The 20,116-nt window shown below is 39.8% G+C and overlaps 1 protein-coding gene across 6 annotated transcripts in view; it reads right to left on the bottom strand.

The window, feature by feature from the left end:
- The window catches only part of LOC127419518 (formin-like protein 3), a 489,255-nt gene that overhangs the window by 419,879 nt on the left and 49,260 nt on the right, over window positions 1-20,116 (bottom strand). For 3 of the 6 annotated variants that reach the window (XR_007893684.1, XM_051660971.1, XM_051660976.1), the window contains 13 exons: window positions 13,683-14,037; window positions 11,640-11,723; window positions 11,383-11,507; window positions 11,077-11,279; window positions 10,489-10,723; window positions 10,314-10,382; window positions 10,127-10,207; window positions 9,925-10,054; window positions 8,318-8,478; window positions 8,130-8,231; window positions 6,954-7,046; window positions 5,849-5,969; window positions 2,899-3,029 (listed from right to left, as the gene is read on the bottom strand). Coding sequence is in view for 5 of the 6 variants with exons in the window: in XM_051660971.1 (XP_051516931.1) it covers window positions 2,938-3,029; window positions 5,849-5,969; window positions 6,954-7,046; window positions 8,130-8,231; window positions 8,318-8,478; window positions 9,925-10,054; window positions 10,127-10,207; window positions 10,314-10,382; window positions 10,489-10,723; window positions 11,077-11,279; window positions 11,383-11,507; window positions 11,640-11,723; window positions 13,683-14,037 (1,851 nt within the window). In the remaining variant the exon portion in view is untranslated. Of the gene's footprint in view, window positions 1-2,336; window positions 2,386-2,898; window positions 3,030-5,848; window positions 5,970-6,953; window positions 7,047-8,129; window positions 8,232-8,317; window positions 8,479-9,924; window positions 10,055-10,126; window positions 10,208-10,313; window positions 10,383-10,488; window positions 10,724-11,076; window positions 11,280-11,382; window positions 11,508-11,639; window positions 11,724-13,682; window positions 14,038-20,116 lie in introns of all 6 variants that reach the window. The other 3 variants (XM_051660973.1, XM_051660974.1, XM_051660975.1) reach the window with 3 other exon arrangements.

Below are 20,116 nucleotides of genomic sequence, written 5' to 3'. Positions count from 1 at the left end.
ATATATATATATATATGTATATATATATATATATATGTATATATATATATATATATATATATATATGTATATATGTATATATATATATATATGTATATATATATGTATATATATATGTATATATATATATATATATATATATATATATGTACACACACACACACTGTATATACACCGATCAGCCACAACATTAAAACCACCTGCCTAATATTGTGCAGATTCCCCTCGTGCTGCCAAAACAGCGCCAACCCGTATCTCAGAATAGCATTCTGAGATTATATTCTTCTCACCACAATTGTACAGAGCGGTTATCTGAGTTAACGTAGACTTTGTCAGTTCGAACATGTCTGGCCATTCTCTGTTGAATCTCTCATCAACATGGCATTTCCATTAGCAGAACTGCCACTCACTGGATGTTTTTTTTGTTTTTGGCATCATTCAGAGTAAATTCTAGAGACTGTTGTGTGTGAAAATCCCAGGAGATCAGCAGTTACAGAAATAATCAAATCAGCCCATCTGGTACCACCAATCATCCATGCGATTATCTTATCACCCAATCGTGTGGCAGCAGTGCAGTGCATAAAATCATGCAGATATGGGTCAGGAGCTTCAGTTAATGTTCACATCAACCATCAAAATGGGGAAAAAAATTTGATCTCAGTGATTGTGACCGTGGCATGATTGTTGGAGCCAGATGGGCTGGTTTGATTATTTCTGTAACTGCTGATCTCCTGGGATTTTCACGCACAACAGTCTCTAGAATTTACTCCGAATGGTGCCAAAAACAAAAAAAACATGCAGTGAGAGGCAGTTCTGCTAATGGAATGCCTTGTTTGTTTATTTATTTATTTTATTTTTTAATCCCCTTTTCTCCCAATTTGGAATGCCCAATTCTCACTACTTAGTAGGTCCTCATGGTGGCACGGTTACTCACTTAAGTCCGGGTGGTGGAGAACAAGTCTCAGTTGCCTCCACTTCTGAGACCGTCAATCCGCGCATCTTATCCCGTGGCTCGTTGTGCATCACACCGCGGAAACTCTGCATGTGGAGACTCATGTTACTCTCCGCAATCCACGCACAACTTACCACGCGCCCCATTGAGAGCGAGAACCACTAATCACGACGAGGAGGAGATTACCCCATGTGACTCTACCCTCCCTAGCATCTGGGCCAAATTGGTTGCTTAGGAGACCTGGCTGGAGTCACTCAGCACACCCTGGATTCAAACTCAAAGCAATTAAAATCTGAACATTTAACAGCCAGTGGCTAATCACATAAATTTTTTTTAAATAAAGCTCAAATGTGACAAATAATTATAATAAAATGAAAAAGAATGTAAAATTTATATTTTCGTAACGTACCATGTTACAAGGTCCCCTTTATATTTAACAGCATTAACTGAGAGATAATTTATTTTATATGTAAGCAAAAAGGACATTATGACTGAAATATACCCATATGAATCGATATTGAAACAAAATTTAATTTTTAATCAAATTGAGAGCTTGTGAATTGGAATTGAATCAGGAAATCTGTAGCAATACCCAGCCCTCATATGGTTTTAGAAGACTTGTAATAAATTTCATAAGTTATTTTTGGAACCTTCACAGCCACTGGTCACTGTCCATTTCCATTGTATGGAAAAGAGCAGCTTGCACATTCTGTGCACAAACAGTGTTCAGCAAGGTCTTGAAAGTCTTTAAAGCTGCATGTTACAATCAGAGAAAAAACATTGGCCCACATGACCACTACGTGCAGACCTTGCTGAACCCGACTAGATTTGCATGCTTGTGTTAAAGAATAACCATATATAGCAGAGGATGTAAACACATTAGCATGACAGCACAGCACCAAGATACAGCGGACAAACAAACAAAGCTTTAAATGCAGCAGAGATCAATTACAAGAAAATAGAGGTTTGATTCCTGAACTGTTTCCCTTTCCAAAAGACTCAACTACAGAAAAACGTACTAAAATAATAATCAAAGTTAAAATAAACATTTAGTCTGTGGTAACATTTAAACAATACGATCAATAAACTTTCTTTCACCACCATCAGGTGGTAAGTTTTTCTATGCTACAGTATAAAAAATGTTAATAAATAAATCATATACTCACAACAAAGTTGTATAAAAATGTCATACTTAGCAATGCAAAAAGCAATTTTCACATTTAATTTAACTTTCAAAAGTAATGAGTATAAAATTACACATTTGGCCAGACAAGCTTCAGCATCACAGCGTTGTACAAAATGTAGCACTGCTAAAGCAACTGGACTGATGGTAAAAAGGCAGACAGGAGCAAAGCGATACGAAGCTCCATGATGCCTTTCTTACCCTCTGATTATTCTGTGCTCAAATATATTCAGATTAATCCCCTGTTCTGCTGGAGAGGTAGAACAAACAGTTAAGAGAGAAAAGGTGAGAGTTAGCAGATGACAAACCAAGTGAAATATAACAAGGACTGTTACAGAGGCTGAATCTCTCTGGAAAATATGACAAATATAAATAGAAAGGCCCAACTATGGTGAGAATAGATATTTACCAGTTCTTTTGAGAACACAATGTCTTCACAGTTGAACTTTTAGTAATAAAAAGCATATAAGTATTAGTGTAAAAATCAATGAGGTGCAACATTGATGTTTTTGTAAAGCTCATTAATGAATCCAAGGAATAACTTGAACGATTTCAGACAAATATTTATAATGCACTTCCATTTCATTTGTCATATTCCCTTAAGAAAGATTTGTCAGATCTGTGAACAGCTGATTCACAGACGGCGTTTCCCACTATTCCACCGTGCTTATGTTAGTAGAGGGTGCCGGCTAATCAGAGTGACAGTGGGTCACGTGAGTTTTGCATGCATGCACATTTGGGACTGGTAAGATAACAGGACAACCTGCGGCATTAGGGGTAGTTTTGGGGGGGGTTTGGGGGGCTAGCAGATGGACTCGTCGAAGAGGTTGGTATCGCAGAAGAAGCGCGAGCCCCGTTTGGCTGTGCGGGCTGTGAAGGGCACACTCTTCAGCACTGAGGGAGGGAGGGAAGCAGGTCAAAGAGAGAAAATGTTACATCTGAGGTTAAGGACAAGCATTTGTTCCTAAAAGAGAAACCCCTTTGCCCTTGTAACTTGGCTTTTTGTATTCAACAGGCAGTCAAGATATGATTAACTTATATCATACAATGGGGTACAAAAGTCTGACACCACTAATAAAAAAAAAAATTATTTTGTATTTTTCTAATTAATGTGATTTTTTTTTTTTTTTCAAATTACAAATTATATTATCAGCATAATTTGAGTGAAAATCTGAATTGAAGAATTAACATGAATGTAACAATTTCTTAGTATTTACTTAGTATTCCCCTTTTACTTTAACAACAAATTGCACTTGAGATATCATGGACTCCACAAGTTTGTGTAAATCCTGATTATCCATGTTCAATATTCATATTCCAGCATGATTTGAGAATGTTACAAAGAGCATCTTGTGTGCTTCAATAGATGCATGTAAATCTGAGTTAATATAATGTCACAAGTTTGCTTATATTTGATTAGTAATCTAGAAATAGTGCAGAATCTTAATTTTTTTCATAATTATTATTATTTTACATCATAAATGTTCTTTGTTTTAAAGTGTTCACAATACTAAAACTGTACTTTAAGTACTTTTTATGATCCTTTTCCTATTTGGCTCCTAAACTATGAAATAGTCTTCCTAACACTGTTCAGGACTCAGACACACTCTCTCAGTTTAAGTCTAGACTAAAGACTCATCTAATTAGCCAGGCATACACCTAATTTATCCATCAGCTCATAGTTATGCTGCTTTAGTTAGGTCTGCCGGAACCGGAAACACTTCACTTATTCTATAATTCTGCAATAAACTGAATGGCATATACGCTTATATTATTCTATTTGTTTCCCTTTCTCAACCTCGGGACTGCTATCCTGAGGTTACCAGAGCCTGCCAGATCCAGCTCCATTCCTGCTTGATATTCGACTCCACTGCTACGTGTCACTGAGTGATGATGACTAACTGCAGCCTGTGCCAGCCAGACGTCACTTCAGTCTACTACGATGGACTTCAGAGGATGAACTGAACCACCTCCAACCGTGAGACATATGATACTTAATGTGCCAGTGCCTGAACCTTGGATTTAGGATGGACCACACCAAACCACATCGAAATGACCTGCCAGTTGAACTGCGATGAACCTGATTGATCTCTGCTTGCATCACCTTCGGATTGTTCACTGGAAAACCATGTGACCTCTCTAAATACCATTATTTACTTATTTAATTTTATACACAATTTACAATCATATTTTTATCAAACTGCACACAGATGACTAAGACTTTATAGATATTACAGTTTCATTTTCTGTTAATGCATGATTATCTGAAAATCTGCTTTGAAACGATGTGTGTTGTGAAAAGTGCTATACAAATAAAAATGACTTGACTTAAATGGAAAAACAAATCCCAGATTTTCCATGTGGTTTCAAACTTTTGGAACCCACCATATTTCAGACAAACATTTGATGATTTAATTGAAGTTCACTGGCCACTGATTAGCACCATGATGTCTTTTGGTATTGCCAAGCATGTAAGACATCTTAAAACCTTCTTTGGTACACCTCAGATGGAGGAATTGGTGATTGTAAAGGAAAAATATAAAGTTAATTAATTAATGATCAACCAACATGGACAGACAGTAAGGCTAAAATTTTAAAGAATACGGAGACTCCTTAAAACAACAGCATTAATTTGGATTAAATCCTGATTTCTTTGTGACTGGGGTGTCAGGAGAAATGGTAAGTTACCAATCTTCTTTCTGTCAGGATGGCATCATAATGCTGTAATTTTGTTTATGAAATGTTCAATGAGATTTTATCATCAAGTATATTTTACATGAACACAGATGCTCTTTATAATTCTTTTTGTATGAAAATTTCCCTACATGTATGCAAGCTCTGATTTACATTCAAGAGCTATTTACAGCTCTTGTATTGTATTATTGACATCAAAATGTCTCTCATGAATTAATAAATAATGTAAATATTCTTGTCACCAGTGACACTGAGAACAATATGTGAATAATAGATTGTTTTTTTATGTAAATACTTTTAAGACTTTATGGATGTTTCTCTGCAAATGGTGTATAAAAGTGGAAGTGTGTATTTTCAGCCTAAAGACCCCCACACAAGGGTGAATTTTTTATGAACCTCCAGTATTTTCCCCACAGCATCTGCAATATTTCCATACTTAAAGGGATAGTTCACTCAATAATAATCAAAAAAACTGCCATCATTTACTCACCCTCATTTTGTTTCTATCTTCAATTCCAAGGAACACAAAATGAGATACAGTAATAGGCAGAATGTAAGCCTCTTGTCACCAATCATCTTTATTATGGAAAAAGGATGCAATGAAAGTGAATAAGGCTCCCATTCTGCCTAACATCTCCTTTTGTGTAGCACGGAAGAAAGAAAGTCATACGGTTTTCGAACAACATTAGGGGGAGTAAATGATGACAGAATTTTCATTTTCTGCTGAACTATCCCTTTATGGGCATTCTTTACACAGTGTTCCACACTTTGGGAAGAGAAGTACTTGGTTAGTTTGAGATATAATTAACTCATATAAAAAAGTAAATAAGATCCCTGAGAGTTTGTTCAAATTGCGACGTCTCAGCTTCAACTGATGTGTGCTTGAAAGGTGTGGTAATTGAGCTGGAGGGGCTGTTGTAAATCATAACACAGAGTGCACTGCTGGTGTAGAGAGCTGTGGACCACTACAGTGATTTTGGCCCCATGGCTGATGGGTCTTGTAGTCCTGCCAGACCCACCTGTGATAATGTCCTCAATGGTGCCATCTTTGCCCTCATATACAGGCCGGTGGTCTTTGGCCTGTTTGCGGCGGAGTTCTGCAATCAGTTCCTGCTGCTGCCTCTTCTTCTGAGCCCGGACCTGCAGTCAGATAAATACATAGATATTACACAAGAACCGCGACAAATATTAAAGGTAACCAGAATTGCTATTTGTCAAATTAAAATAATTTTGAATGCTTTTGGTCAGGACTGTCTCTAGAAAAAAGACATACAATTTTGTATGAACTGGAGGAACATGCTACACTGTAAAAGAAATACAACAGTTAAAACCAGTTAATTGGTTAACCTTATAATTATAAGCCACCTTCTAATTTACTGTAACAGAACAGTACGTTCTCAGAGGTCCCAGTGTGGTGCATCATATTTGACTACATTTTATTTAAATACTTATATTTCTTATTATGTTTTATATCAGTTATGTACACAAGTAATTTATGTTACACTTTATGTTTAGTTTATAGTGTCATATGTGTTTTCTAATGGTGTTTTGTCTCTGAGTGTCTGACACTATGATCTATACAGTATTTGTTTATTGACCACTGTTCATAGGAAGGACTATTTTGATTCATCATGTGGCCTTTTATTTTGCCACCTGTATTATTATTATGGTTGTCAGTATATCTTAAGTTACAAATCAGATTTTAGTAGGTCCAGAAGTTTAATATATTACAATTATACCAGTTAAAAACTGTAAAATATACAGGCACCAAAATGTCTTCCCAAAATGTCTGAAACGTTGTTACAGTATTTTTTACAGTGAATTTCAGGCAAACTCAGCTTCCAGTTTTCACTGTTAATTTAAAAGGATTTTTGGATGAGTTTGTAAAAAAAGTTACCCAGGAACAAATGGAAAACCATGTGACCTCTAGATTTGGGCACACTCAAAAAATGTAATTTCAAGAGCATTGAGCACATTTACTAAAGGAACAAGTATCTAAATCAAAGTACCATATTCAATCTAGTTTGATAATTAATTAAATAAAAAAAGGTGAAATTTCAGGTAATTTTCTACTGTCTTAGATTCAGCTTGTTTTACTCTGTGCTGTGATTTGAGCTCTGGCACCTTGGGTTCATGCTGTTTGGCCTCCTGTGCTAGTAGTTTTTCTCTCATGGCTTCCTCCTGCTTCTTCCTCTGTTCGTTTTCCTCCACGGCCTCCTAGAGAAAACAACACACAGTGTGGCAGAGAGGTGAGTGTGATCCAGGCCCCAACGCTGCACATATACAAGCCACGACCTCACAACAAAACAATCACTACAAACTCTGAGAAGGGATATTGTGATGTGAATATGGACAGATGTGCACACACACACAGATCTTGGGAGTTTTTGTGGTTCCTCATGCAGACTCATAAATCCACCATTAGAACAATGTAAGGAAGAGGTGTGTGTATGTGTGTGTGTCCGGGTTAGAGGCGGTGGAGGCAAAACTCAGTCTAAACACAGCAGCTGCCCTTAAATCTCAGCCCAGCTGCCTTTTCCTGTTATTCACCCTCGGCTAACGTGTACTACTCCTCCACCCCAGACCTCTGACGCTCACAGTCCAACAGAGAAGACATTAAAATGAGGATGTAACAGATGACACTGAACAAAGGATGCAAACAAAGCATCTCATTCTAAGTGTGCATGCAAATGACTCCCAACACTATCAAACTACTTAAATATATTTGAATACATTTGCAGTATCTCTTAAATTACATTGTTTTCATACCTCTAATCAATGACTAATCAATAGTTTTAAATTGTAACATAGTTTTAAATTTGATTATATGTTTCAAATACTTCAAATCAAAGTGTATAATGTCTAATTAATCTCAGAGCTGGTTGGTTTGTCAGTTTAAAAACTCTTTATCGAAGAATCCTTTGAAATCCCTGTGGAGGAAATGAATGGGAAAAAACGTCTAAAACCAACATAACTGATAATAACTCAGGGACTGCAGGGTTTGCACCTACAACCTTTCATTTAGCAGGCCAGATCTTTCACTGCTAGGCTATTTCACACCATGTTTACCAAACATGCTAGATACCTTATCACATGAGCAGCTACTTCCTGTACTAAGTAACTTAAAATCAGGTCAGACTCACCTTCCCCCGCGCAGGTTTAAAACTTAAAAAATCTGTGATTATACAGAGCCACAAATATTTTTTCTCCTTGTCATATTATGAATATGAAGATTCACAATCCTTTGCTATCCTGTGCAACTAGTGCCTAGACCTACTGTGTGACTAACATACCACGTACCTTGTAGGCTTTGATGAAGCGCACAAACACTGGAAAGAACACAGAGGGTGGCGTAGTCTTAGGACTCTCGCCAAAGTACAGCACCACATTGTTGAAGGCCTCCTGGAAAAGGAGATTCAGTGAGAGATTTATATAATCTGCTCCCTTTAGTTTCCTGAAACTACTTTTTTTAAGGATAGAAAAGACACCTCAGCGGTCTTGGCATCTTTCTGCACTTTGTCGAGTTGTGTATCACTGGTCTGCAGGAAGCCTTTGAGTACGGCGTGGTCATGCAGACTACACTCTCTTCTGACCAGATCCATGCCCTTACCGAGCTCTTTAACATCCAACAATACGTTCTCCAAAGACACTGTAACCATGTTCATAAGACAGAAAATTCGTTTAATCAGATTTGCCTTGCTAAATTACTTCAGGGTAGATGCCATATACAAATAAAATGAGAATGAAAATGAGGTTTTAAAGGACAGATGTACAGAGCTCAAGCCCAGTCCTGCGCTCGAGCCCCTACATTATGGACAGCACGTCAAATCCGTTTACCTTAACCCTAGAATGCAAAAATGGGGTCAAATTGACCCGAAGGGATCTGATGTTTGGAAAATTTTATCAATAAAAATATTTATTTCCTTGATCTTCCATGAAAATCTTGTTTGTGACCCTCACCAATTTCATTTTCATATTTCTTTGTCACAGTTTCAGAAAATAAATAAATAAATTCTATCACTACCCCACAACTGCATAAAAGGAGTCAAAATGACCCATATGCATTTTATGGAATTTTGACTACACATGGTATTTTAATACGTTTTTCAACTTTTTAAAATTTATGACAGATACATTTTGAAGCACTGACATTCAGATATTTAAAATTATATTTTAAATCAGCTAGCTAGCAAACTACTAGAGCTAATACTTAGGTAGCTAGCACATTAAAGCAAGTTGATAAGTTTTGTTGGGAAATACTCTATTTTCTAAAGTTTTAAAAAAATATATATGACCAATTTTGTAGCGTAAATAATCAAATATTCAAAATCAGATAACAAGCAAACTATTAGCAAGTTAACTATTAGCCAAATATACTTGCACATACAGCAGAGGAGGCTTTGGAAATGTTCAATGAGACACCCATAATGGCTTTGGAGTCTTTTGGAGTCGACTACAAACCAGGTTGTGCTGGAGATGACTGTCATTGTGACAAAGTATTGTGTAGTTGTTTGGTGTTTTAATGAGAAGCAGATGAGGTTTAGAACATTCCAGTGGATAACGCTTTCTGCATTATTAGATGTTTTGAATGTGTTTTTTGATAAAGGATCAGAAAGAGTCAGTTGATGGAAAGTTCAAGTTATTTTAAAGAATACTGAATTTTATCTTTTAATTTTAAAACATTAAAAGTGAACAAATAAATATGAATTAAACATTAAAACCGTTGTGAACAATCTAAGATAAAGATCTTAAGATAAAGATATAAACAGGATACCTTTTCTTGGAAGAAATCCATTGAAACCAACAGGGGTCATTTTGACCCTCTTAATGCATTCGTGTAGGTTTTTTGGTCATGCATTCTAGGGTTAATGTAATCCAGGACTATATGAACCAGTGAACTCATGCAATGTCTTTCCAAAACAAATTCCAGCTTACAAAAAACATGGACTGTGAAAATTAGATGTGACTTTGAAGTAAAGAATGTACAAGTACATACGGACTGTATCAGTCTGTACTCATTTCTCTTACAGCCTCGTTTTCATTCACTATAGATTAAATATGGCATCTGTCATGACAAGGTTTTTATGTTCCAGACCTGCTGCAGCTTTATCCACAAAGTGCAGTTCATTGTAGAAGGTAGCAAGTTTAGGATATTTCTCCTTCACGACGAGAGCAATGTAATGGAGCAGTGTCATCTTCCGGTCAGTAGACTTCGTTTCTAGCAGCTGAGAAAGAGCAACATCAGCATGCGTAAGAACAGCTATTTATGCAACTACAATTTCAATCCCAAAACTCACCAGATCCAGACTCTGCAGTTTGAAACCATACACAGAGCCTCTTTTGCTACTGTTCATGTAGTTTCCCAGAGCGAGAATGATCTGTGTGGAGGCAAAAATGGGCAAATGAGCATTAAGGTAGACAAAGTGATAATTTTAAGTCTTTATATTGAGCAAGACAAGCAAGCATGAAACATGAGACACGTACTTCAAGAATTTTCTTTAACTTTGGTGAGGACTTCACTGAAGCTGATGCTGCAATAATGGCATTGAGTTGCTATGGATTAAAAATTAAAACATGTTAAATCATGTAATGGTCAGTATACGTTACCACAACATTGGTTGACAGTAACAATCATATTTTAAGCATTGTGTTCTCTCACCGGGGTCATCATGTTGACATTATCACTGAAGTTGCCCACAAATGTAATAATGTTCATTCTCTGAGTGAGGCGCTCGATCTTGCTGAAGAGGAGCATGAAACGGTCTTCCTCAGCCAGCTGGTCCAGAGGTCTCCTCTCCCGCTCGTACTGACGCAGTAGTTTACTCTCAGCCTCCGTGGGTAGGAACCGCATCAGACATTCCACAAAGTCCACCGGCAGAGCCTTTAGATCAAACCTGGAATTGGTAACATGGAGATCATGTCATTTTCATCTTAGACTGAATATATACAGTGGGGTTCAAAAGTCTGTGTCCACGTTGAAGATCTGGGATTGAAAATCTAATTTAAACCTGGAAATAAATAGCACTTTTTTTTTACAATTTTGAAAAATGTAAAACAAAGACATTTTATTATTTGTAATTGCAATTCTTATGCAAAAACAAAAAAAGAAAAAAAAAACAGTATTAAATTAGAAAATTGCAAATTAGATGCATTTTCATGATTTTTACCCCACTGTATATAGAAAACAAAGATTTGATTGGAAAAGATTAAAATCAGTGCAGTAGTGGAAAAGAGCATTTGTGCATACGTTTGAATGGCCTTGCAGATTTCCTCTGTGGTCTTGTTCGCCTTCCGCAGAGTGATGGCCAAGTTCTTTGAGCGATTGGCGTCCAGCAGCTGCACTTTGTTCATGGCCTTTTGAGAGACCTTGCTCTTCGAGCATGACAGATCCACCACAGGGCCTTGAGCTTTCGTCTTGAACAGCTCCTCGAACTTCTCAAGATCCAACTCCTACAATGCAACAGAACAAGAGCACATGGCATGGGAGGAGATGGATGGTGGAAAATGCTAAACGACAGAATAGTGTGCAAATCTGAGAAGCACTCAGTATCACCTCAAGCACACGCTCATCATCGATCTCGTTGAAGACAGTGCCGTTGATCTGGTTTGGTTTCAGTGCAGTCCAGTTGAAGACAGGAAGACGGAACTTGGTTTTTATGGGCTTCTTAATGCGGATGGCTGCACGACAACAGATATCGGATCACTTTGGGCAGAACATTACCATCACAAACTCAGAAAGCATATAATTTTGTCAAGTTCCCTTGAATAACAACAGTACAGATTGCAAAACTATATGTAATTATGACATACCTGATAAGCCAACACTAAGAATGACTGATGGTGATGGTCCAGGGAGAGGAGGAGGTGGAGGAGGAGGAATAGGAACAGATTCCACTGTAAAAAATGCATATGAAAATAAATTAGTTTATGCTTCACTGAGTGTGTTTATGTGTACAACAAAACACGGATGATCTGCCAAAATCAGAACATTATAAAAAACCTGCAGGAAACAGTGAGGAAAAACTTGTAGTTTTTCTTCAGTTCTGACATCAAAATGTAAACAGTCATGGCGTGCAAGTCGACTAAGTCGCCAGAACGCCGGTAAAATTGTTTACATGCAGAGTGAAATGAGGGTAAAAGGAATAAAAAATAGGAGTTTTGCTTACACTGTTTATGGCCTTTACCTGATAAAAGAATACAGTTTAAGGCATAAACATGATTTTTTGCGTTGTCAGGTTATTAATCCTATTAAGCCGTGTGTATCAAATATGATACACAATGTTTAAACGGCTCCCGTTTCACACTCTGTTCAAGCTGAAAAGCCAAAAAACTTATGGTATGTAAGTTTCACATGTTTATGGCACCATCTAGTGGTTATTTGTGAAAAAAGTGGTTTCAATGTTTATATCGATCTGTTTAAATTGGCGGCGGACTTGCGCGAAAAATTACTCTTATGTTGGGATAAATGACTGCTTATTTTAATAAAGTAAAAGTGACAGTAATGATTATATTGTATTTGCTGAATATAAGCAACTTATGTTTGGTTAAAATTTTGTATATTATTTTATTGAAAAAGCATGTTGACATGTATGATATGATACAACAGACTTTTAAGGTATAGCTCTCAATCACCATTACATTACATTCATGCCCACCACAAAAAAAAAAAAAAAAAAAAAAACAGAGCTATGAAAATTCTGACATATACTTTTTATAAGATATATTTAAAGTGTGAACTAATATTTCTGTGTATTTTCATATATGTAGCCTGCTCTGTCATTTTACATTACAAGCTATTATGATGTCATCTTACCATAAGTTCCTGAGACCCAGCAAAAAAAGTTTTACAATTTTCCTTTTTAAAATGTCAATAAAGTGTTAGGTGCATAAAATACATATGATAAAATATTTTAATGAAAAAATAATATTTTATTATATGATGTGCTGAATTAAACTGTTATACATTTAAATCCATATTTATAGACCAAGGAGAGGAAGCTATCATGGCCAAACTCTAAAAACATTTGGTATCTCTGAAAAGCCCAGGGAGTCCTTTGATAATAATGTATCAAAAATGATTAATAAAAAAAATAGACAATTGTTGTAGTTTTTTTACGATTTCTTTTTATAGTTTGTCTTATGGTACTAAAAACAGTTTAAGGTAAAAACGTTCTTTTAATTTTCTGACAATTCTTTCATATGTCAGGCTTTACAGGGTTAAACATAATCAGTTTAAGATCATGCATGTTAATGCACTCATTGAGCCATTTATTAAATCTCTTTTAGCACTCTGGTATTTATTTAGCTCTAGTCCAGCTGTTTCCTCGGCAGAAACCGCTCCTTAGTCAAAGGAAACACCCTTGACTTTTCCTCTTCCCGCTAAGCTTGCAATGACTTATACGTTTGAATGATTGTAACTCAAAGTGAACAAAGTGTGTGCAGCTGAGCATTGTTTTTCAATATTAATCCTACACTACAACAGCTGTAAGTAGTAATAAAGACTCTCTAATAAGGAAGTTTTCACTGTACTGTATAGTCCAAACTCACATACAAAAAGTCAGCTGTGTTTCAACATCTGTTCTATAGACCTTAGTCAACACAAATTAAAGGAATAGGTGTACAGTCTGTTCAAAGGTTGTATTGTTGTATACCTAGGTATCAGTCATTCAGCTGATGCAAGATTAAAAATACATCTTTCCAAAGAAGTGGAATAATAATTTGGATTGTGAAAATACGACATGACCTAAACACAGTGCAACCTATTAAGCGAACTGTATGTCCCTCACTTTCATTATTTTCATTCACATCAAATCAAATATGTTGTCTACCCTGACTAGTTCCCTGGTTTAGTACCTTCTGAGGGGAGGGGTGGGGCAGGTGGAGGTGGAGGCGGAGGTGGTGCAACAGCTTCAACAACAGCGGGTGAACTGACACCAAGTCCTCCGCTCCCAGTTAAACCTGCAGTAAGTGAACCCAAGTCTGCTAGAAGAGCTCCAACTGCTGTCCCACCAACCATCCCTCCACCACTACCACCCAGGGTCTCAATGGCAATGTCCCCATCAGGCTGTTTGCGCAAACGGATGGTGCCCTGCTGCTCCAGCTCTAGCAAACACTTCTCAATGTTGTTGTGCCTCTGGAAAGCAGCATCTTTCTCCTGGATCATCCGCCGCAGTGTGTGCACCTGTGAGCTGGCTGAATCATATGTCTCCTACACAGTCAAGAGGGAGAGACAGAGAGTGAGGAAAAATTGTGAGGTTAATTGACCCTTCAATAAGCCCTGCCTTAAAAGCATTTCTGACCAATTCTGTCTTAGCAACTGTTGCCCCGCCACCATTACTCTGGCAAGCATTTGCCTTTTTACAATGACAGCCTACAGGAGTAATGTGTGTTTGAGTCATTTTAAGCGGGATTTTATCTAAATGATCCAAAAAATTCAAAAAAAAAATAGTTACTGGGTCACTTGTAAAAGTGACATGAGGTACCTAGAGAGGATACACGCAGTGTTATTTCTTTCTTTTTTTAAAAACAAAATCTTTAAATAAATATTGAGAAGAGCATGCTATGGATTAAAGTGTGCCATTCCTCATTCCCAGATGAGCATGTATAACATCAGTGAGGACACCTATATTTCTAAGGTAAATTAAAGCTAACAACTTAACATTAGTTCATTTACGTATTTAATATTTTGCCAAAAACTGCGTCCTTCACGGCAATCTCCCGTTCATTCCATGGGGAGTTCTGCAGAGCTTGTCAGAGCCAGCGACTGTAACCAAGGGGGGCGGAGCTTAGCGAAGGGTCAATTAGCATGTTGGGGTACAGAGGTACTGTAACACGAATACACTTTTCCTCAGGCCTTGTAGTTAGTGAGGTCACCTGACCAGACTGGTCACACTGTAAAATTGGCAACATGCGGTTTAAAGTTCTACTGTTAAAATCGGTCTGTGCTGACCGAAATTCGAACCAATGCCCCAGTGGCCAAAACTGGAAGTGTTGTTGAGGTGAATGTCCACAGGGTGGCACCAAAAGAGAGTTGTAAATGGAATACAGTCAATAGGAATGCATATTTTATTAACTTAACAGTCAGTGAAGTGAAATTTTTATTTTAGAGCAAAAATGCAACCTCCAAATTGAGGGACTAGAACCTGTGTTTCAGAGGTTGCTTGTACAATGTGTTATAACCAGAGGTTAAATTGGGATTTCGCAAAAAACAAATACATAAAACAAAATAATAAAGTTTTAATAAAACGGGTGTCTAAAATATGGATTCATAAAAAGGCCTGTATGGTATGTAATTCAAAGAAGAATTTTTTCATTCAGATGAATCAATTTTATTGGGATTCTGTTTCACTGGGATAATAATTTATAAATAGTCATTATTTATGTATATGTCATTATTCAACTTAATTGTGAAAATACACAATTACATGGCATATTTGATTGTGTTTTACATTAGATGACAACAAATTTTTATTTTATACATTTGATAAAAATCAGATGACAGCTGGAACAAGTTAGGCTACCTTCTTCTTGCCCTAGATTGGGAGTCTTATAGAACATGCTAAACTTAAATCTAATTATGTTACAATTTAAAAGTAAATGCACATTGTTCTTAATGCAAACAAACACTTTATACCTTTTACTCAAATCGGTATTCTAATAATAAAAGTTGTAATGTTAACATTTGCATTAAATTATAAAAGAGTTTACAATTCTTCACTGTTTCATGAAAAAGCATTCACTAGTGAATCCCACTGTATATTTGCTAGTATTTTTTTTCCAAAAGAAAAAAACACACATACACACAAAATAAAAATACATGTTGAATCAACAAAAATAGAGTACACATACATATATTAATAACAGTGACACCTTTTACAGTGTGTTGGTCAAGTGATCTTTTGATCTCAAGTTGTATGATATATTGATCTGTGTTGATGTTGATTTGGATGTGTGATTCTAGATTAAAAAAAAAAAAACCTTAGTGTATACAGCTTTTTAACAAAACGAAGCAAAATCATTACTACATATCAGTAGATCTAAAAAAAAAACAACAACAACGAAAAAACGGGTGAGCAGTTGATTCCATATTACAGAGATTGGACCACTTTGCGGTAAAGAAGCGCAACACGTGTCTGCATGTGGGAGCGCATTGTCTCGTGCTGCTCTCGTATTTGCTGCCTCTACCAGCGTCCGCAACTGAACAAAGCATAATGAACTTGAAATATTTTTGAACAAGTACATTTGCTGAATAGAGACGGAATGTGTCAGATGGATCAAATAAAAACCGCATTGGAGAATACAATAAATGGGATGGATTGAAAAACAAGCCTTTTTTTTTCTTTTTGGAATCGGAGGTGCCGGAGCGCCGATCCGGACCATACTGGCCCAATTTAACCCCTGGTTATAACTACTATAGTGCCACAGGCAAAGGTGCACACATTTGAATTGATGCTAAAATTTCTGATGGGGGATTGCGCTTGTCAGTAATTCGGGAGATGGGGTCGACTTCAGGGTACATGAACATTCGAAAGCAGCATGTCGATTTCCTGTGTGATCATGTTGAAATGACATTTGTAAAATAGGACAAAGTATTTCAACACCTAAAAAATTACACACATCAGCTTTAATGATATACACTGGTGGCCAAAAGTTTGGAATAATGTACAGATTTTGCTCTTCTGGAAAGAAATTGGTACTTTTATTCACCAGAGTGGAATTCAACTGATCACAATGTATAGTCAGGACATTAATAATGTGAAAAATTACTATTACATTTTGAAAAAAGATTTCAGAACTTCTTAAACTACTTCAAAGTGTTCTCATCAAAAAATCCTCCATGTGCAGCAATGTCAGTTTGTCCAGATACTCAGGTGACATTTCACCCCACGCTTCCTGTAGCACTTGCCATAGATGTGGCTGTCCTGTCGGGCACTTCTCAAACACCTTACAGTCTAGCTGATCCCACAAAAGCTCAATGGGGTTAAGATCCATAACACTCTTTTCCAATTATCTGTTGTCCAATGTCCATGTTTAATTGCCCACTCTAACCTTTTCTTTTTGTTTTTCTGTTTCAAAAGTGGCTTTTTCTTTGCAATTCTTCCCATAAGGCCTGCACTCCTGAGTCTTCTCTTTACTGTTGTACATGAAACTGGAATTCAATGAAGCTGTCAGCTGAGGACATGTGAGGTGTCTATTTCTCAAACTAGAGACTCTGATGTACTTATCCTCTTGTTTAGTTGTACATCAGGCCTTCCACATCTCTTTCTGTCCCTGTTAGAGCCAGTTGTCATTTGTCTTTGAAGACTGTGGTGTACACCTTTGTATGAAATCTTCAGTTCCCTATCTGTCACTCACTCGATGTTGTTTCAATGTAGTGACACTAGGGGTCGCACTTGGGAGCCCCAAAAACCTCTGATCTTTGAGAAATGGCCAATGGGAATTGGCGAGTGGGATTTGCATGCCACTCCCCCGGACATACGGGTATAAAAGGAGCTGGCTCGCAACCACTCATTCAGATTTTTTCTTCGGAGCCGAGCGGTGTTGAACAGCGAGTTCCACTGCCGTTCCATTCACCTTGCGAAAAGTGTATGCTGTTGGATATACGGCGCATTTCAGCGGCTTTCTCCCCCTCATGCACAACTAGTGCAGAGTATGCCCCTGGGCGCTTCGACAGCTAAGAGAGTATATATTCTGATAAAAGACTATATTTTCATCTAAAAGAGTGCGCACTGACAGAGAGCGTCTTTTTAAAGACGTCTTTCCATCTGTGTGTAGTTCCTGGTTGCGGTCACTATCTCTCCGCTTCTGACGGCCACGATCGTTGTCTCACGTGTCTGGGCCATAGTCACGTTGAGGCAGCGTTCGTGGATGGTTCATGTTCTCACTGCAAGAACATGACCATAGCAACGTTGCGGTCGCGGCTTTCCTTCTTCCGGGGAAAAGCCACTCCAGCCGCACCTCGCCCCGGTCCTTCTACCTACAGGAACGAGGCTGGGACAGTTAGCGCTGGGGGCAATTTGGGGACACCAATGGGAGCAGTTCCGCCGGGTAATCCCCCACGGGCATTCCATTCCTCAGTACGTTTGTTTCCCCCGGTTGAGTTCTGGGATGAGACAGGCAGCTCGCCTCAGGGCGAGTTTAATGTCTCGTTCAGGGCTCAAGAGCAGGATGAGCTCTTGATCACAGCATCGGAGAGCGGGTTGGTGCAGTCGGATGCAGAGGACTCGACTGGTTTCCCACCTTCGGGTGTGGTCGCCCAGTCTGAGGCCGACGCGGTGCTGCCGGCCACGCTTGCCCGGGCTGCCGCGAGTGTCGGGCTGGAGTGGAACCCTCCACCCTGCCCTGAGTCCTCGTGGCTTGATGACTGGTTCCTGGGTTCGGAGCGCTGCTCACAGCTGCGCCCCGCCCCGGTTCCATTCTTCCCGGAGGTGCACAAGGAACTCACAAAGTCATGGCGGGCACCTTTTACTGCCTGGACCCGACTTCTGGGTTCCTCCGCTCGACGGTGGGGTGGCCGGGTGTATACGGAGATTCTTCAAGTGGATAAGGCAGTTGCAGTGCACTTGTGCCCGCTGCCGCTGGACAGGCCACCTCCGCCCTGCATGCCATGGCCCTCCTGTAAGTACACCAGGCCTAGGCATTGAAAGATCTGCACGTGGGTAGTCCTGACCCGGGAGTGATGCAGGAGCTGCGGTCGGCAACTGACCTCGCCTTGGTGGTCCAGGAGTGCCACCTATGGCTTAACCTGGTTGAGATGAAGGATGCCGACAAGGTTCGCTTTCTCGATGCTCCCATCTCCCAGATTGGCCTATTCAGCGACACCATTGAGGACTTTGCCCAGCAGTTCTCAGCAGTGAAGAAGCAGACGGAGGCCATCCAACACATCCTGCCTCGGCACGGTTCAAGGTCCCGCACCCCGTCTGCTCACCGCTGAGGGCATCCCCCTGTGGCTGCAACTCAGGCGGATCCACCGCAGCCCAAGCCAAACGATCGGCCCCGGTGTAGAGCTCCCCGCAGGAAGTTGATGCCCCCGTCTCACGATCTGGTGCTAAGAGCTCCAGGAAGGCCTCCAAGCACCCCTGAGATGGACGACCCAGGGAGTTCAGCGGCATCCGTTTCATCTCAGTGAGGGGCGAGAATGCCGCTGCCCTGCGTGCGGAGATCACAGTCCTTCTACAGAAGAGCCCGTCCCTCCAGCCGAGATGAAGAAGGGGTTCTACAGCCCCTACTTCATCGTACCAAAGAAAGGCGGTGGTTTGCGGCCAATCTTGGACCTGCGAATGCTGAACCGGGCCCGGCACAGACTTTCTGCAGTTCGCTTTCGAGGACCGGGCGTATCAGTACAAGGTCCTCCCCTTCGGTCTGTCCCTGTCACCTCGCATCTTTATGAAAGTCGCAGAGGCAGCCCTTGCCCCAGAAGTGCGCATTCGCATCCTCAATTATCTCAACGCCAAGGTGGTTTACGCTCATGTCGCATGTCGCAACTCGCCCGCCGTCTCCTCCTCTGGAGTAAGCAGCGACTGAAGTCGTTGCAGGCCACTCACATCCCAGGCGACCTCAACCGCACAGCAGATGTGCTGTCATGTCAGGTAATGCTCAGGGGAGAGTGGAGACTCCACCCCAGGTGGTCCAGCTGATTTGGAGTCGATTCGGCGAAGCACAGGTAAACCTGTTTGCTTCTCGGGAATCCTCCCCCTGCCCACTCTGGTACTCCCTGGCTAAGGCCCCCCTCGGCACAGATGCGCTGGCACACAGTTGGCCCGGGGGCTGCGCAAGTATGTGTTCCCCCCAGTGAGCCTGCTTGCACAAACTTTGTGCAAGGTTAGGAAGGACGAGGAAAGGTAATGCTGTCTCCAAACAGAGGCTTGCCATTGCTTTGGCATACCAGACCCAGGGTGTGCCCTCCCCTTTGGGACTACGAGCACACTCCACCAGGAGTGTGGCATCCTCCTGGGCACTAGCCAACGGCGCCTCTCTAGCAGACATCTGTAGAGCAGCGGGCTGGGCAACACCCAATACCTTTGCAAGATTTTATAATCACCAGGTTGAGCCAGTTTCGTCCCGTCTGTTGACAGGTATGAGCAGGTAAGTGTGCAGGAAGCTGGCCGGGTGTACCTCCCTGAGGGGAAGAAGTGCGCTTTTCCCCCATGCGAGTTCACGAGACGGTGAACCCTGAATGTTCTTCCTCCTTAGCCCTATGGCTGCCGAATTCGGCGGAGGAATTCGAAGCTGGGCCCAGTACGTGTGCTAGTATGCCCTGTACTGGGGTAGGTGCTCCACATGTGCTG

Source organism: Myxocyprinus asiaticus, chromosome 28, assembly GCF_019703515.2.
Source record: "Myxocyprinus asiaticus isolate MX2 ecotype Aquarium Trade chromosome 28, UBuf_Myxa_2, whole genome shotgun sequence".
NCBI lineage: Eukaryota > Metazoa > Chordata > Actinopteri > Cypriniformes > Catostomidae > Myxocyprinus > Myxocyprinus asiaticus.
This window is presented reverse-complemented; position numbering and strand designations above follow the sequence as displayed.